The sequence below is a fragment of the Aplidium turbinatum genome, chromosome 10 (genome assembly GCF_918807975.1).
Source record: "Aplidium turbinatum chromosome 10, kaAplTurb1.1, whole genome shotgun sequence".
Lineage (NCBI taxonomy): Eukaryota > Metazoa > Chordata > Ascidiacea > Aplousobranchia > Polyclinidae > Aplidium > Aplidium turbinatum.
This window is the reverse complement of record NC_137481.1, coordinates 20,005,167-20,023,888: the sequence shown is the minus strand read 5'-3', so window position 1 is coordinate 20,023,888 and position 18,722 is coordinate 20,005,167. Positions and strand designations below refer to the sequence as shown.

The window sequence follows — 18,722 nt, the reverse complement described above, 5'->3', positions numbered from 1 at the left end:
TTCAATCTGCACATCCAATTTTTGTCCAATCTCAATCAAACTTTGCAAAGTGCCTTAATATGTGAAATGTCACACCAGAAAAAAAGTTCAGGTGATTTCGGCCACATGAGGGCGCCTGTGGCACCCTAGTGCTTAATTTACTTTCGTGTACGTAACCTTTAAATTTGCATCGCATGCACGTTTTAAACTTTTGTAGTTTTGCCACCTTTTCCTTTTGTTGGTTTTGTTCCCGTTCACTATTTGTAACTTTATCATTGCTGTTGTTTTCCGACAAAGAAAAATAAATTGAATTGAATTGACCACTCTAGTTTCCAAAAATCTAGTTTGCAAAAATCTCAGTCATGTAGCCTACGTTCGCCACGATTCAAGAAAATGGTAGTGTTCCACTGGTAAAGCGTCCCACTAGTAACCCATCTTCTCTATACTTTTGGATTCGGGCACGGGATAATTTTAGGGCCCTGGAACCACTTCAAGGGGTCCAAAAACATAAAAAAACAACAGCGTATTCTGTAGATACAGTGCATTTTTCTTATAAATGTCTTGATTTGGGACCCAAGAATATCATTGGTAGCCTACTGGACCCGAAATATCTTCTCAATGGCCCTAAAAATAATTAGGCTAAAACTTTTGCGCCATTAATGAAATATACATTACTCATGTGAGAAAGCCATAACGGCAATAAAACGACGTAAAAGTTCAGATATCACATTTAATGGGTGTGATTGAACCCCAACCAACGAGGATAAAGATTTTAGTAGCCTAATGCAGAAACTCATAAAATACCTCTAGGTTATCTTTAAAATTCTCGAAAACCGTTCAATCAAACGCGTCAATTTACCTCAGGAGCGGAGTCGCAAGATTGCGTTAAGACACGCACGAGCAAGCGTACGCTTTCGCAGAGGTGTGTTCTGTATGAATAGCATCTGCGCTTACAGTAAACGTGCATTTTTTGTTGCTAATTCTACTTTGCCAACATAACCAACCGAAAACCAGCCTACTAGACAGCGAGCAAACTTGCAATTTTTTTTTCTAAGATGCAAAAACGCAAAGCAATTGTGCACGTGAAAAGAGGTAACAAAGCGATGCGGCATCTGATTGGTAAATCATGGCAAAAATAGTGCATTCAACAACTTGCAAACAACGTTTGCTACTAATATTGTCATCCTAGGTCTACCAACCTATATAGCCTACTGTCAAATTCAATTGTAGGACACACACACAAACAAATTAGACCTACTGGTTAAAAAGCAATAAAAATATCAGTTCTTTGCGCTTGTACGCAACAAAACCTTTCTATCGAAACATGCTGCAGACAAATTATTTTTACTGCAACGCTACATCAAATATCAAACGTAAACATAAAAAATAATCTCTTTAATTTTCAAGTTTTCAACAAAACTTCTAAAAATCACCTACTCTTTTTATGCAGACTGAATACAGTCTAGCTAAAAAGCCTGGGCTATGCAAAACGTTAAGTCACCACAAACAATTCGCCTCAGAAAATTTATAACTTCCAAAAAGCATGGAAAGTTTATTTTCACAGAAACACATCGGACGCAAACTATCACTTTGTTTGGTTCGTTTCTACTTCACTTTCTGAAACGTGAAGTTGCTGAATATCTTCGGAATGAAGAGTGTTCCTGGCGAGTGCAAGTGACCTGTAAACTTTCAGCAGTTATGTTAGAGAAATTTACATCGATTCATTTAATCGTAGCCTACGTTGAAAATAAAGCTATTTGTTTAAATGTAGGCTATAAATATGCAATTACGGTACTAATGTTTTTTTGCCTTCTAAATTTTACTGCCTAAAACCGTCGAAGCTGCAGGGAAAGATTCATTACTATAGGGATGCGAAAAAAATCTTGCCCAAGCCGGCCTAGGCCTATAGGCTAATCGTTTGTGTCCAAATAATTTTTGCGACAAGTTATACAGTAGGTTGTTTTAAACTTTTCTACTGCTATCAGTTGTTTTATTGATCTAAGAAAGAAACGTAAGCTAACTTGGCAATTTTCGTCACATTTTGTACAAATGTATGCTCCACCATTCTATTATCATTAGGTCTCAATTTTGATCAATTTAGAAACTAAATAAAGGTTTGAAAGTTAATACCCAAACTTTTAGCAAATCACTTTAAAATATCAAAAAGTTGAAAGATATTTTTTAAGTCTTACAAAATTAAACATGCACAGATTCAGTTTAACAAGTAGCCCATGAACTTTGTAAGCTAGCCTATAGGCTATATTTGATGCGTAACTTTTGTAATTATTAGGCCTTAAATAACCTTATTTTAAAAAGAAAAACTAAACAGCAGTTTAAAATTTTGTACCCAAATTTTAGAAAATCTGTTTAGAATTCCAGTAAGTTAAAAATTATTTTTGAAATCTTACAAAGTAAACCAAGCACATGATTGTGTCGTTGAATACGGTAACTTTATGTGTAGGTTGCAGTGAGGTGCCGAATTTAATTAGATTGCAGAGCATAGCCTTGATTATTATGCAAAGATGCTGAAATTTCTTGCTCGAGTCCTTGACGAATTGAATGTATCGCACCCCTTGCACCCTCAACCCCCATAGTTATGAAAGCCTCCACTGATTAAGGCTATCACGCAGGAAAGTTTATAAATTCTGTTAGATAAACGCAGAAAGTTCAACAACTGCAGTGTAGTTAGAAAGAATAATGGTATTAAGTTTTCTGTTTCAAATGTTCAGTAAACTTTAAGATTTTTAATGTTTTGTTTGGTACATCATCCGTTGTGTATCATTTCTTCGCTGCACACCATAGCTACCATAGCTACAGTAAGAACAAATAGGCGACAAAAAGTGGGAAGGAAAACTGTTTCCCGAAACTTGTCGCTGGAACAAAGGTTGGCAAAGGCTCAAAAAAACGGAATATTTTCGGTTTATTTTGTAAGTAGACCTACGTGCAAAACTACACGAGCTATTTCAATTAGTCTATTTCTACTGATACGACGCTAATGCAGATTAACGTCAGCCATTATAAAATAAACCGCAGTATTTATCAGAATTGAAGTTGTAAAATTTTCGCTTGTGGGAAAATAAATTCGTTGGTGTGGATTTTTACTGTTCCGCATCTTTAAAGTTGTTTAATATTTTCTTCAGCTTAAGAAATACTTTTAGCCTATATGTTATTGCTAGATGAAATATGCTTTTTTGGTTACAGTTAACCTTTTGAACTCATAGAAACGAAACATTAAGTGGTTTGGCGGGTTTCGGAAAAGCAACTACAACTAGCACTTTACCGCATGTAATTGATGAAGCATAGGATATACAGTATAAGCAGCCTAGTTAAAATTAATAACTTCTTTGTGCCATCATTTGCAGTAGCCTACGTGAGTGTAATCATAAAGGCACTGCAGGCTACACCGCAAGAATAAGAGTTGCAAAAACGTGAAAATAACCTACTGCAGTTGATTCTTTTTTGTTTGCGCCTTTAGGGATAAGTGTCTATCGTTTTACCACCCCGGGTTAGCAATGTTTGTCCTGACTACACTGAGAGGCTACCAGAGAGCAGCTAATATTCGGCCTCATCACCAACAACAAGCAGACTTCCTGCTCTATTTTTTGGTGACGAGGAAAAAGAAGAATCTTTCTTATACAATTAAAAAACGAGAGTTTTCACAGGAATTTGTGCAATTTACAAATAATGCAACTAAAAACATTTAATGTTTTATAAAAAAAATATCATATAGGCCTATCTAGAAAACAAAAAAGTCAACTCTTCATAAGAGCCTACACACAATTCTATACAGTGCTGAATGACTGGACAAGATATTTGAGTTTAAAAAAGAAAATGCGTGAAAGAGTTTTAAACAAGTAGTCTCCTACTCCATTATCTTGTATTTTGGTGAAATAATATTATTTAATCAAAAAATAATATTTTCAAATGAAGATATGCTAGCCTACTATTGTTGTTTGTTGATTGAATGAAAAGTTAACAACCAGAAACAATAAAACAGCACAATGGAAACAAAATTGCAGAACGAAACACGCGGGGTCGTATTTTTCAATTTGACTAAAACGTCTCCTTTTTAATCGAAAACCTTGGTAAATTCCCAAACACTTCTAAGTAAACCTTTGGAATCACTGAAAAATTTATATTGCGTTTCGTTTTCTAATATTCTGGTACTGGCTACTTCCAACCCAAAAACCTGTCCATAAAATCTGTCTTGATTATAAAGCCAACCAGTGGGTTTTCGTACAAGAGTTAGAGGCCCAGGGCATCTTTACAAAGTAACATTTTAAACTGTGAAGGTGTTCGAAAGCATAGGTAGGCTATAGGTAAAGGTCCCAAACTCAGTTACTGAGGTTTGGGGAATGATGAGATAAAGTTTTCATCACACTAAGTTTTCGGCACTAACGAGAGTAAGGTGGCCAGTTCCCTTTTCTCAGTCGCCTAAGAAAACATAACACACCATAAAAAGATCGTAGTGAGAAACAGTGTCTAGATCTTTAGAAAATGCAACTAATGACACATTCTGCATCCATCATCTCACCGTTTTGCTTCTGCTTTTTCTACGTTAATTCTTCTATTTCTAGACCGGTAAAATAAAACAAAGATTAAGCAAACGAAAGCACCATATCCCAGCATGACATAGCACGGTACTGTCATGTTTTTTATTTGGACGGGTTCCTCACCAGACCCAGAAAATACTGTCTCTTCTTCAGTGTGGCACCTACAAAGCATAAAAGTTTGTCGTTTAATTTTACAGCAACACTATGTAAATTGTCTTGCCTAACTACTATTTGTTTAGACCAGTTGGGTGCAAAATAGCGTCAACAAACAGTCTTTGGGATTTTTAGCCAATTCTCGTAATTCTTCTGGGCTGTGTTCTGTAAGAAATTCAATTCTTCGCATGAAAGTTTGTGCTGGTCTTTTTTGGTGGCCTAAGTAAATTATTATTATTATTATTACTAACTACGCCTACTGTTATGAGTTTCATTTGCAATTGCTGAGAGTTTTTATACGTTAAAAACTTTAAGGTGTGACGGTCTAACTAACTTCATTTGTTTGAAAAGTTACAGCAAAGACTTGATGCCTTTGCAATCAAGCCTTTGAGTACATAGGCTACAACTCTCATGGACTCTGCATACTCTCAACTGCTTAGTCAGGTTAAGTTAGAATAAATAAAACTTTTAAAGCAGTACGTTGCGCCATAAAAGGGATAATCAAGATGGTAGCAAAAATCTCTAAGAGGTCATCGAGTCAGTCCCCACATAACAACAAACCCAATTACCCACTCATACACACAGATGTGCAGACTGTTGAGACAGGCTCACTATTTCAATGACCGAAAGAGATATGCAAGCAACCTTAAACATAAGCAACTGTATTTTTGTGGAGTCAAATCTAGAGGTCACAAAATATCGAAGTTTCACTAGGCAACGGAAAAAACGTAACAAGCACCACAATTACGTAAAAACAATGTAAAGAATGGTTTCAGAATTTTTAAAGACTTCAGAGGAACTTCAACTTGGTGCTTTTAAAAAGTTAAAAGAATTTTTATTTTTTCCCACAGTCGAACCTTCCAATACCTACTCAAACAAAAAAATCTGTCATTTTTACATTGATTCAACGTCTGCAGACGTTGAATCAATGTAAAAATGACGGATTTTACTGTCTGGGTACTTTCAGCATATTGACCATAAATATATTTTTAACCTTTCAAAAATAACTTAGACCTTTTGAAGACTTCACCAGCAACTGCCTTTCTAGATAGTATTGACGTATAGCCCACACAAAATGAAGTGCAAGAGTCTACCTTGAGATGTTGCTATATTCTGGAGCCATAGGAGTTGCTACTGCTTGGAGGCCAATTATCAAAAGGATTCCTTGCAATTGGCCGCTCAGGATCACTAACCCGGTAGTGGCTGTTGGTTCTACAGGGTAAGTAGTCTCGACAACCATCTCATTTGAAAGAGGAAGTAATGGCATTCCGAAGAATCCCGTTAACGCACAGCCGATGGCTACTAATGCTTGCTGGTTTTGCTTGTTCTGAAATTTAAGGAATGATTAGATAAGCAACGCAAATGATAGTTGCCTAACTCCTTTGACTAGTTTTTTGGGAAAAAAGGCTTGAAAACCTCCAGAATTAAGAAACGTCCAAACCTTAAAATATTTACAATATTACAAACCATTCGTTCTAAAACATGAACTTTTCCAAGAGGCCCAGAAACTACGACACCACCGAGTATACTTTGAAAAAAGTGCATTTTTAAAAAAGTGTTAGAAGCCGGAGGATCTCATTGGTATATCGGGCGCCAATTATGCTCTCAACGGCCACGTGAGAAAATATTTTCGAATGTTGAGTTTTAAAAAGAGGCTTGTTCAGACAGGGTAACCTACATGAAACTGATGATTGACTTGAACAAGGATTTGCATTGTTTACTAAGCTAAGAACGTTTTGAATCATTAAACAAGATTTAGCAAAACGTTGTAAAATACGTAAAACCTGGAAGATTGAGAAGAGTAGGATAGACGCAGCACAGCCAACATAAGAAGATTTTGTAACCGCCGCAAAGTGCTTGGTCGTGTCAGCAATAATCCCAGCAATCGTTGCTCCTATAACTCCAGCAATCACCAAACAAGAACCGCACACTACTCCAGCAAAGAAGTCAGTGTAGCCCCACGGACAAAGGATTTGCTCAAGGAAGACAGTAAATGCAGTGAATATTCCATAGCCCCCGCCGATTGCATAAACTATTATCCAATATTGCCTAAAGTGCAAAAATAATGCCTAGTTACTGGTTTGTTTGGTTAGTTTTAAATCTTCATCCTCGGACTGGCAAAGCCTTGATTGGTTATTCTTGGTAGTTTCGCATACTTGCAGAGGCTTTTGACGCAGAGCCGGTTACGGAGATTGACTGAGTGAAATTACCGATTGTCGAAGTCTTGTTGCCGGAGATTTAATCCACCCACTAGGTGTCGCTGAATGGAAAACAGTCCTCAGAATGCGTTGCTCAAGCGCTCACCCCGAGAGTCGAACCAGCACCGCTTGATCTTGAAGCTTCTTCGTTCACGAAGTCACGCGCTAACCAACTGAGCCATCGGGGCGAATAAGCTGTTAGGTTAATAAATTGAGGACAACAATAGGTTGTTTGCAACACCAACACGTAGGCTGTTTCAAAAGACACCATTCCAAAAAGTTGATTTAAAATAACAATTTAGAGACATAGGTAAAGTCTTCAGTTTCTTTTGTAGCCGAAGTAGGTCTTATTGCAATTTCCAAAATTGGATAAGACTGTTCACCAGGGATCTGATTTCAAGCATAAGGTTAAAACATAGGAGCCTATTCAAGATGGTACGGGATGAAATGAAATATAAGACGTTTATTCAATCTTGCATCCTGAGATTTTCTTCCGTTTCGTTTCATCATAGAAATCTTCCATTCCACCTCAAAAATGTCATTTGCCTATTTTCTGATTTCTGTATTACATTTATTTCCAGAAAGTAACAAAATGGTAACGGCACTTCTTTGCTCCATCAACTTATTAAGCTGAATTGAGCTTAAACGTTCAATTACATTGATGTATGACAAAAGTTTCTTATTTCATTCGAAGCACACCAAGCCTTCATCACATAATCCTACAGTATTACTGCATAACAGTTAGCGCTTTGGTTTTCAAAGCGAATTGTTTGTGATTGATTGTTAAAACGTGTGCATACAGAATCATTCAACAGGGATGAAGTGAGTTCGAAAGAATGAATTGTGAAACTATACTGCATATGAGATGTGAGTGTTGTCGAGTATCTCGAATAACCATATAAAAGGGCAACAGTCGCGCAACAAAGGATGCTAGTTCGACACCTCTAAAGAGCATGTGGCCGTGTCTTTGGCAAGATACTTAAAGACATGCTTGAAGGAGGACATGAAAAAAACTGGCTTCCTTGCCTTCCCATTCATTTAATCTAAATCTTCTACCACCGAGCTTAAGCTTAAATACAAAAAAAAAAACGAAGCAAAAATCTAAATACTTTACAGTACTTTTACATCGAAGAAACGTAATCAAACAGAAACTTTTGTTCAACTTATTTTACAAGTTTTCTATGTCTTGATATGGTGTTAGAAATTCCATGACAGAGTCGGGATGGGAGATGGAATGATGGAAGATTGTCTTTCAAATGTTTCTTCCTTGACATTTCCATCTTTCATTCCATTCAATACCATACCCCGGCCATCAAGCAGAAAAGAAATAATTGAAACTAAATCGTCGCAGCTGCTTACCTATTTTTCACCAATTGCTTAATGCCTCTTTTGAGCGGAATTGGTTGTGTAATGGCACTAAAAGAAGGTGGGAGAGGAGGGGAGCTGGCTTGAGTCCCGACAGAGGCAAGAACTGCTCCAACAACTGGGTGAAAAAATAAAGATATGGAAATACATTTTTCTTTTCTGACTGAGTTGAATGATTTGAAACAATATTAAATAAAATATGTAGCACGTAGGCTTACCGTATCTTAGCATATAAAAAAATAAAATACTGTTGTCCTACTAGTGATTTCAGATGTAATCTAATCAATTCTCTTCTCCATCCAGCTCACAGATTCAACTGTAGAGAATTAACTTTACGTTTCGTAGAGTTTTTACAATAGCATTGTAATACAGCAGAGCGTCTGTGTAGCAATTGGGGGATAAGACAAACCAATAGAAGCAACGCAAAATCCATAGATAGCCTACGACGTTACAAAACAAGAAATGAACGTCTTTACAAGTAGAAGTGGTTTCTGCTATCTACAGTATAGGTTAGTTGCTTGGCATGACGGGGATACTCTATGAACGTCATAAGTTTTCGCCTCGTTTGGCATTCTTCGTCGAAAAATGCACGGTACTTTGCCAAAAACATTTGAACTATTCCTTTATGATACAGAGACATTTCATCTTTATGATTTATGATACAGAGACATCAGGTAAATGTTAACTACAGTAAGATGTTTCAAACTAAAAAATTCCAAAGTCCGCACCTGCAGGAATGGCGTATATGATCAACATCAGTAGAATATCATCAGGCTTTCTCACAAGAAGTGGAGAGAGTATGTTGGCGGCCATTATTCCTAAAGGGTTTCCCATTACCATCATAGTGTTAGCAATTGTTCTTTGATTTTGTGGAAACCATATCGCGGCCACTTTGGTCGGTGCAAACATCAAGAAGGGTTGAGAAATTGCTGACATTATGTGACCTTCAAAAATACACAAATTTTGAGTCCATTGTGTTCTTTAACTAACTTAGTTTCTGGTGATCAAACCCACCGATTGTTAATCAGTAAAGCAAATCAATACACTTTGCATGAAGCAAACTTTATATTTGCATGTCGTCGGTCTAAAATGATATAAATAGTAGCGCCAAGTGGCCTAGCTTTTTCGGTCTGGTTGGGTTTGAAAAATTTGTGAAAGTTTTTTATGAAAATGACTTTATAACACTTTTGTGCACTTGGACTGTAGATATTACTTCCTTCTAACCAGTAGCCTATAAACATGTTAAACGTTATAGGTTACGGTTACGTTATCATAGTCTTACCTGCAAAGACTAAGGTTAATCTACTGGTTTTGGAAATGCTTGTGATTGCGCTTAAAATACGTAAAATACAGCCGAGACAATGAAGCCAAGAGGCAAAAAGCAGAGAATATCGAAGACCAATCTTCCCCATTATTCCAGCCACCACAAATCCACATGGTATGCCAAAAATCATATAAACGAGAGCAAACCAGTTTATTACTCCAATCTGAAAACAGCAAACTTGAAAAACCTTGCTCCACAGCACACGACTTTACACGCAAAACCATTGTTTCCAAAACAGGTTTACAAAACTCTGCCCACAAGAAAACTATTGTGATAATAATGTTATGGTTTTATTTATTGTCACTCAACAACAGCCATAAGGTCTTTTAGCTACAGAGCTCATTTTTAATTTTATGTCAGGTTTACGATGTTATCACATTATTACCCGACTTATTCTCACTACGTTACGCAAAAAAGAACACAGTCGGTAGTACCGTTTTTGGAGTCTTCGGTTTGACCCGACCTGGAATCGATTTCAGATCTACCAGCACTAGAGTACTAGACCCATTGGCGAAACCACACGGCCACTTAGCTGGTAGAAAATCCTTGTGGACATGGCTCAAATGTTTCACAACACAACATTTTATCATTTTTATGTTTCTAAAGTATCGAGCTAATTGCAATGACAAGTGTTGTATGCGTGCTGATCGCGTTAACTTTTCATCCATATTAACTCCCAGATAATTGACTACTTTTGATCTTTCTATAATTGTTTGCTTAATGTAGCCTACCTACAGACTAAAGTGTGACTCTACCGCACAGTTTGGCATTTTAATAATTAATATGTTATAATAATATATCAGATGTATATTTGTTGGTTGGATTTTTATCTTCGGACTGAGAAAGCCTCCATTGCCCATACTTGCAGAGCTTTGAGCCACTGACGCAGGTTCGATCACCAAGATAGACAGTGAAGTTTCCCTTGTTGTGGGAGCGTTGGTGTCTGTGAAATATTCCATTAACTGAGTCTGAGTGCCGCTCAATAAAAAACTGTCTTTTTACTGTGCAGCTCAAGCGCACACCCTGTGAGTCGAACCAGCACGTCTTGATGTGTTTTTTTCGATAAGTTAATTATTATGCATCCTGGCTCTCCTGGTCTTGATGAAGACACAGTGCTGAGCCGAAAACGTTCCGTTTATTTCTTCGAAGTAATTGTGCATTGTTTATTTGTTTGTGATATGCGATGTGTGATTTATAGTGGCCCCATTTGATTAGAATGTGGATGGCCCGATAGGGTAATTGAAATGTTGTTGACTTGGTGCTGTCGTTTCGGACAACGATAAATAACGACCCAGACTCTCTTTCAATTTCCACTTTTTATCTATGATGGAAAAAATCCGTTCCTTTTTATTTTGATTGAATGGGTGCAGACGTTTAATCAATACAAAAAGGTCATCTCGAGAGCAGAACCATTGCTCTTCTTTCTTGCCGTTTGTTTAGTATCTGCAAAACTGGATGTCTGTTCATGCATTGACGTCAAGATAACAATTGAAAAAAAAAGTCTGCAATTTTCCAGGAACGGTGGAAAACTGTTTTGTTGTGAAAGTTAAGACTGAGAAAAACTTTCATTTCGTCTGTTGTGAGAATAATACGACACAAAGATATAGGCTAATCATCATGAAAAAACTAGTAGCCTACTGTACCATGAAAAAACTAAATTCCACAACTAAGCACTAAGGCGATGTGAAATTTGAATGGACAAAATCGAATTATCACACAGGGTGACTACTGTTGTGTAGAGTATTTTTGTGAAGTTTTATGCAATAAAATCCAGTATCCGTAAACATGTAAGCGTTTTAAGGTTAGTATTTTCTAATTCTTGCAAGGTGATTCCACAAAAAATGCTATCACAACGCATCAATCCACGTGATCCAGATAGCGCGCTCTGAATGGCTAGTTAAGGAAAACGCGTTGTGTGCCGCACACACGCGCGCGCGAGCGATTGCTGTCTGCTGCTGAGAGATTTATAGCTTGAGATGCTGAATTGCTGATAATTATTATTGAAGATAAGGCTGCAAAATTCAGATAAGAAGTTGTGTTCAGCCGAAATGTTTGCTATGATTTTATGCTTGGTTGTTAAATAATCGTTCAGGCTTCGGTTCAAAGTTAGTTTAGGCTAGGTTTTCCAAATTGTGTAAAGTAGGCCTAAGAGGCAGTGTCTGTAATTATCAGGTCTTCTGGAATAAGAACTGCTTATTCAGGTGAAGTTGCTGTTTGTGGTTCTGCATTTTTTATATGTAGCTTTGAGAATGACACTAATAAAGTTCATAGTATTACGGAAGGCTCAGACAACTAAGTTTTCAGCACTTAAATTCTTAGTTCTGTGTACGGTAAGTGGGCTATGTTTATTTTTTTAAAAATACATTAATCTCTTCACATATTATCTTTAGTTCATAAAGCTGACCTTGTTGTGGGTAGCATTGTTAACTGTTAAATCATGCCTAAAAGTTCTAAAAAGAGAGTAAGAAGCATGGAAAGCTCTTTTGTCATTGGACCCTCCAAGGAGCTTCCCACTGCTGATTTACCAACACTATGATATGTTCTTGCATTCTGTACTTTGTTAAAGGTGATACTCAAGTACTTTATTACGGCAACTTTTTCTCTGACCGGTTTTAATTAAGCTTGGTAGTGACATAAAACATAGACCAACTCGTATATCTTCGTATGGATGAAGGGTACCGGTAGTTGTTGAAAATACTAACATATAGCTTGCATGAATGAACAGTACACGTAGGCTACAATAACCAACTAGCAGACACTTTTCAAAACCTTAATGTGTTGAAATAATTAATTGCATGTTTGCAGAGACAGAGCACTCATAAAAAATTAATTTTTCAGGAAGCTGGAAAAAAAGCTAACTATTCTCTTTTCAAATGAAGATCGCATTCCTAAAACAATTGAGGTTTCTCCTCTCCCAACGTTATCTTGGAGTAGAAGCACCGTTATACCAAATTGGGCCTCTTGACAAAAGAACAACGAAAACGCTTCAAAAGAGAGTTAACAAAAGGTAGGCTAAGTTCTTACATACGGTATCTTTTCAAACTTTTTTGTCTAGTAATTTTCTATGAAATGTAAGGCTTTTATAAGTATATTCTTTGATAACAGGGTCAATGGGTCATGTATAGACATGTCCCATGTTGTGTACTGGGGTTGGTCAGTTGTTGTCATTGACATGGCTCTTCTAACAACATTTGTTGAATGGAGCCATATGAGAAGGAGAATGGGTTACTGCCAATTCTACAACCCCACTTCACTATTGCAGATGTAGTGCAACCAACTCTAGATAGTAGGTGGTTTAAGGATTTTTCGCTTTCCTAAAGCATTTCCTCGTAGGGAAAGTGATTCAGATGTTCTGATTTCTATGTCTGTAAAGGCAGGCAGCTTGTGCTTTCACTATAAGCTAGTCGTGCTATGGCGAGAAGATTTTTCTTGACTATCACTGATTTTTACTGTCATTTGTCCGAAAGAGTATTATTTGTTATGCTTGGCATATATTGTTTTTCGTTGTGATAGTCAGAAATAAAAACAAACTGAACTGATTTACATGGATTATTTTGTGTTCTTTACATTTATCACTCACACAAAAAACTTGTTTTTCAAGAGCCTCAAACAACAGCGAGGAGATGATTTCGCTGCAGCAAAAAAGTCACAAGTGATAGAGGAAGAGAACTGGAAAAAAACAGCAGTTTTCTGCAGCAATTGATGAAGAAATTGACTCTCCTTGCGAACCAGCTGCACCTTGTACATCTGAATGTGACAATGCCCCGGTATCCAGTGATGATCCTGCTCTGCGATCTTTTTCTGTGAACATGTTAGAAAATATTCGCAAAGGCAGTAACTCTTGTGATGTTTCTGTCCTCACTTTTACCCAACCGAAATTAAATTTGGATGCCAACTCACGGTTCTCTTTGATTGGGACCATGCCACGCTTACTGAGTCTATCCTTACTTCACACTTGACCATAGATGAACTAAAGGGTTTGATAAACACAAAGTTTGAATGCCCTCATTTTCCTGCCCATACTCAGGCTGTGCAGCGTATCATTTGGGAAGTCACTAACGACTGTGGAAGTGTTGCTGGCCATCAACGACGGTATAGTTTCATTCGGGCGAGAATTGCTTCGCGTAGGGTCTTGCCGAAAGCAGACACGAAATCTGACTTTCTTTCATTGGCTGCAGCATAGCCGTACGAGCCAGGGGGGGCAGCTGCCCCCCCTGTTGTTTCAAAACGTCGCGAATTCGGGCAAAATCTTGAAATTATTAGGGCAAAAATTGCTATATAAAGCGCTACAAAATTGCATAAATTAAGAAAAACTATAAATTAATATCTTTTACCTATCAAACTAAGTACAGCCTCTTATTTGCACAAGAAATGTGCCGCAAAATTTTCATTTGGCACACCCATATTGATATATTGTATTGCATGGTGATCAAACTGCAGTACGAAATGCATTTAACCAACTGCATCATGCCAATTTGGGCAACCACCAAAGTATGTCTCTAATACTTTTGTGAAACTGCCCAAATCAAAACGCAAAATTTGCTATATAGCTAATTTTATTAATTTTCACAAATGCATCGTGTTGATTTGGGCAGCTGAAAACATGAAATTATTTGATGAAACTGATTAGTCTGTTTATGCAACTGCCCAAATTAGCGTGAGGCAGTTTCCCCAAAATGAACAAATTCATTAATTTTCCCATTTACATAACTATATCGTTTAGATTTGGGCAACAAAAAATATGAAATTGCAGTATCTGATTGTAGTCTATTTATAAAACTGCCCAAATTGGCATGATGCAGTTGCCTCAGCATCAACATTTACAAAGTCTTTAATTTTTTTCATAATATCTATAAATGCATCATCTTGATTTGGGAAACTACAAAATATGAATTTATATAAATCTGGTAAATACTTTTATAAAACAATTTGGGTGGGGAGGTCACAGTACTTTTTCAACCATAAACGAACATAGCTAAGCAACACCACAACATTTAACAAAAACATTTCATACCTGTTAAAAGTAATGTTAAGGTGTTGCTTAGCTTTGTTTGGTTACTTTTATAAAAGGTTCTGCTACTATTCGGCGAGTTCCCTATTCGGCGAGATCCTTTTTCGGCGAGTTCCCTATTCGGCGATTTTTTGAAAATCCAACGACGCCTTCTGCAAATCCGATGATTGAATATTATTCAATATTCAGACATTGAATTAATGTAAATACGTACTGCTAGGCTAATTGGGTTCTTTGAATCCTACGTCACCGTCTGTATGCAAACTTAGAATATATCAAGCTTAGTTATTTTTGTCATCAAATTACCTAGCCTAACTATATTTTTAGAAGTAGTGCTGCCAGACCTTTTTATTTTTGTACTAAAATTCGTATCATCAAAACTACTTTAATTAATTGAACAAAGTTTATTTGAACAGAAGTAGTATGTCTGTGTTTTATTACATTTAATTATAATTTCTCTATTGTTATGTACTTTTTTCTGAATCTGCATGGTCCCCCTGAGCCGGTTTCCTGCAATGTTTATTTTTTGAGTCTTTTATGACATCACAACTGAATATTTAAGTGGCGTTGTTTATTATTTGTGGTGTGTAAAACAATATTTGTTACTCCTACTTACCATGCCAAAGTGCAGGAGCATCGAGCAATGCACAAGCAAGGTATCTTCAAAGACGAATTCAGTTGTTCTATCTTGATTACTTTGGTAAGAAATTCTAGCTAGCTGGTGATCAGTGGCGTACTGGCGTAGCCAGGGGGGTGGGTGGGTATTGCAAAGAGCGAGTTTTGCCATTACCAAACATTCAAATATCTCAGCCAGGAATTAACAACAAGAAAACATAGAAAACTGTAGCTTTATTTCCGAAAAATGCCGAAGAAAACATGATCTTATCCTTTTGCTATGCCACCGCACAGTACCATTATACAGGAATATTCACAACCACATTTTTCTTGAAAATACTCTCAGAATGCACCAAATTCAAAGTAATTTTTCAAAATTTTCTGGGGGAGGCCCCTCAGACCCTCCGCTGCTGGATGTCGCCATAACCGAAACACGCCATCAAAACCCCCTCTTTCAAAATTACTGGCTACGCCACTGCTAGTGATCTTGGCTTGGCTTGGCATGGCTACGCCACTGCTAGTGATCTTGTTATGTTAGTTTTTCACTGTTATCATGCACCGCATACATTATATTTGGGCAATTTCTATAAAAGCGTGCACATTTGGGCAAATTTACGTTCTGCCCCCCAAAATGGTTTGGTCTCGTACGGCTATGGGCTGCAGTACAATGTTTTGATATTCACCATTGTTTCTTGTTCATTGTCTTTATTTTTCATTCGTTTGTGCACGTTTTACAAGCACATATAAAGTTGGTTGGTTGATGTGTAAGCTACCATTGGAGAGTTGCAGTTACTATATCTGTCAAAAAACAAATGTAAATCGGCGAAAACAATCGAATATTAATGCAGTGCGTTGTGTGATTATGTAATACATATTACTACAACAAAACCAAAGTGTCATCTTATGCACAGTGCATTCCTACTCTTGCCATAGAAGTGAAAATGGCTTTAATATCATCAGTTTTTGCTGACCAAGCAAAAATAGGGTTGCCAGGTGATTGTTTAATATCTTACCGTACACCGCCAGCCTTTACCTAAAAGGGCAACTAGCAGTCGCATCATATGTAATTGTTGTTGTGGTTGTTAAAGTTGGAAATTTTTACAATTTAAAAAAGATAAACAAAGTTTTTTCTTCAAAAAATTTGTACCAGGCAACTCTGTGCTGGCAACAAATGCCAAAGACAAAATCGACTACATGTTTAAGGTTACTGAATATTTTTGCGTGAAATTTTACAGAAATACTCTACATAGCAATAGTCACCCTGTGTGATAATTCGATTTTTGATTTTTTTAAATTTTTTGATTTTCACATCGCCTTACTAAGCACAGCTAGTATTCTTATGTAAAAAATTAACCAAGTGCTTACCTCACTTTCGTAAAACGTTGCACTTGTATACGCCACTGGTCCAAAGGCAATGCGTGACATAGAATTTGAGAATACAAGAAGACATAAAACGCCGGAAATAAACCAACGTAGTTTGTAACTTCGGATTTCCACTAGGGGACCTGTTGTCGAAATTTCTTCTAAAAGTTCACAAGTTTTAGACTCAGTAAGCGAAATTCGTACTCCTTCACCTTTCATGTTCAACTTAATTGCAGCAGGGTAGTCTATGACTCAGGTTTTATACATATAACCCACAGCAGACAGCACTCTTAATCTTTTTGCAACAACAGCACTGAGATCGTTCTTTTAAAAACGAACAGATTATGAAACTACTCTTGACGATGGGAACTTGCTAAAAGCAAAAATCAAGGCATGATTGCTAACATTTTTTAGGCCACTTTGCGTGAATCTGAAGACAAGAAAAATAACATTCATCCAGTAGCACATTCTGCCTACGTTTTTTGATGCAACAGTTTTGCAAAACTTATAGCTATAAGCCAATAGTTTTTCTTTATCTCGCATCAAGTAAAGCAACAAATATATAGTATTTATATTTAAGATATATAATATATAGTATTTAATATATAGTATTTTAGTATTTAAGATATTCATCGATATAGTATAATTGAAGTAGAGTAGATGTTGAGTATTAATAGCTCAATTAATCTACGGTAGTTTTATTATCTTGGCAGTGACAAACACTGCATTGTTGTTTAACAATGGTTAATAATCATTACATGTGGTTTGCAAAAAATAACTGCCAAATAGCTCGTTTTCTTCGACCGCTGAATATCAAAATTCAAAACAAGTTTTTGAAAACTTCTAGTAGCCGTTGCAGTAGAGACATTCAGTTTCGCAATGAAGTACTGTATGTTACCATGGCGACCGATATCGCCATGCTGGTGTGACCGTATTGATGAACTAGACGCTGACCAATCGACCATCGTCAACCCACTGACCCATTAAGCTTGTCAGATCAGGAGCTGCTAACAGCTAAGCTCTTACCAAGCATTCCAGCGTTTTAAGCATATAGAATATAGATAAATAATATCGGTAGACGACAAGATGTTATTACTAGTCTAGAAATATTCCTAAGCTTTAGGTTACGGCTTTAGGCTATCCTTTCAGTTTCATCTACTTTGACAAAAATTTGAAAAACAGCAAGAAACTTTTGTAAACAGAGCTCTGCAATTAACATCAACCACGTTCGCCGAGTAAGTCAATCTCAGTTCAAGCTACCCAGACAGCAAATCAACCATTTTTTACATTGATTCAACATCTTCAGACAGTTTTACATTGATTCAACGTCTGAAAACATTAAATCAATGTAAAAAATGGTTGATTTGCTGTTTGGGTAACCACTGCAAGCTCAACATAGGCTACGGCATTCCGTGATTGCCCAGCTTCAGAGATTATAATTTAACTATAAGCAACGAAGCGTTTCCTTATTCTGAGGCTTGGTAACTTTATTTGAAAATGTGGTGCATCTTTTGCAACCATAACAAACTAATGAAGCATAGCAGGAAAGTCTGCATATGACACTTAAGTTTAAACTGAAAGCACAACACATCAGTAGGCTATGTTGCCCTGATGTTTCACTTCTTCGCTTTATCTCACTGTGATGAGTTTTCTAAACTGTTGTGATTTTATTGACTTCTGTGACTTCAGTTTCGAATCGGATAAAATACATTACTGAACCGAACAAGGCTAGCTCTGCCATTTCACGCATCGTGAGAACGTGCGAAAAGCCCACAGGTTGACTGAATAGTCGTTGTTATTATCCGTTTCACCAGAAGAACCTGCATTTCGCTCTGTTGCTTCAGGCTTTATTTTGAACTATCTAAGTGGGCTAATCTAGCCATGTCAGACAAGATCATACCGTCAGTGTTGAAGTTTTCTCATTTTTGTAACAACCAGCAATTGTCCAACCAATTTCAACAAAGTTTTAAAAACTGAGAAGAAATTATTATAAGAAACGGAATTATCTTCATCCAAAAAGATGGTTGCAACTTTAAAGTTGAAACCCAGAGTTTTGTATATTCCGGTTGAAAAGAACTCAAAAACGTCAATGCCTTTTTAAAGCTAATTAAACGAGGTTAACTGATCTGGTTCACATTGCATTATTTTGAAGACACGTGGTC

The 18,722-nt window shown here is 36.9% G+C and overlaps 1 protein-coding gene across 3 annotated transcripts; it reads right to left on the bottom strand.

Annotated features, from left to right (window-relative positions):
- Positions 1-1,076: 1,076 nt before the first annotated feature.
- Positions 1,077-17,044, bottom strand: LOC145778666 (solute carrier family 49 member A3-like). Of its 3 annotated transcripts, XM_082590205.1 has the most exons (8): positions 16,564-17,044; positions 9,531-9,735; positions 8,977-9,192; positions 8,243-8,366; positions 6,470-6,734; positions 5,780-6,012; positions 4,514-4,693; positions 1,082-1,658 (listed from the first exon to the last, which is right to left on the bottom strand). In XM_082590205.1, the coding sequence occupies exons 1-8, from the start codon at positions 16,777-16,779 to the stop codon at positions 1,565-1,567; spliced, it is 1,533 nt and encodes a 510-aa protein (XP_082446331.1). In that variant the 5' UTR covers positions 16,780-17,044; the 3' UTR covers positions 1,082-1,564. The 3 variants fall into 3 exon arrangements, with proteins under 3 accessions (XP_082446333.1, XP_082446332.1, XP_082446331.1); XM_082590207.1 differs by lacking the exon at positions 4,514-4,693 and having other exon boundaries at positions 1,077-1,658; positions 5,879-6,012; XM_082590206.1 differs by lacking the exon at positions 4,514-4,693 and having other exon boundaries at positions 1,078-1,658.
- Between the last annotated feature and the right edge of the window lie 1,678 nt (positions 17,045-18,722).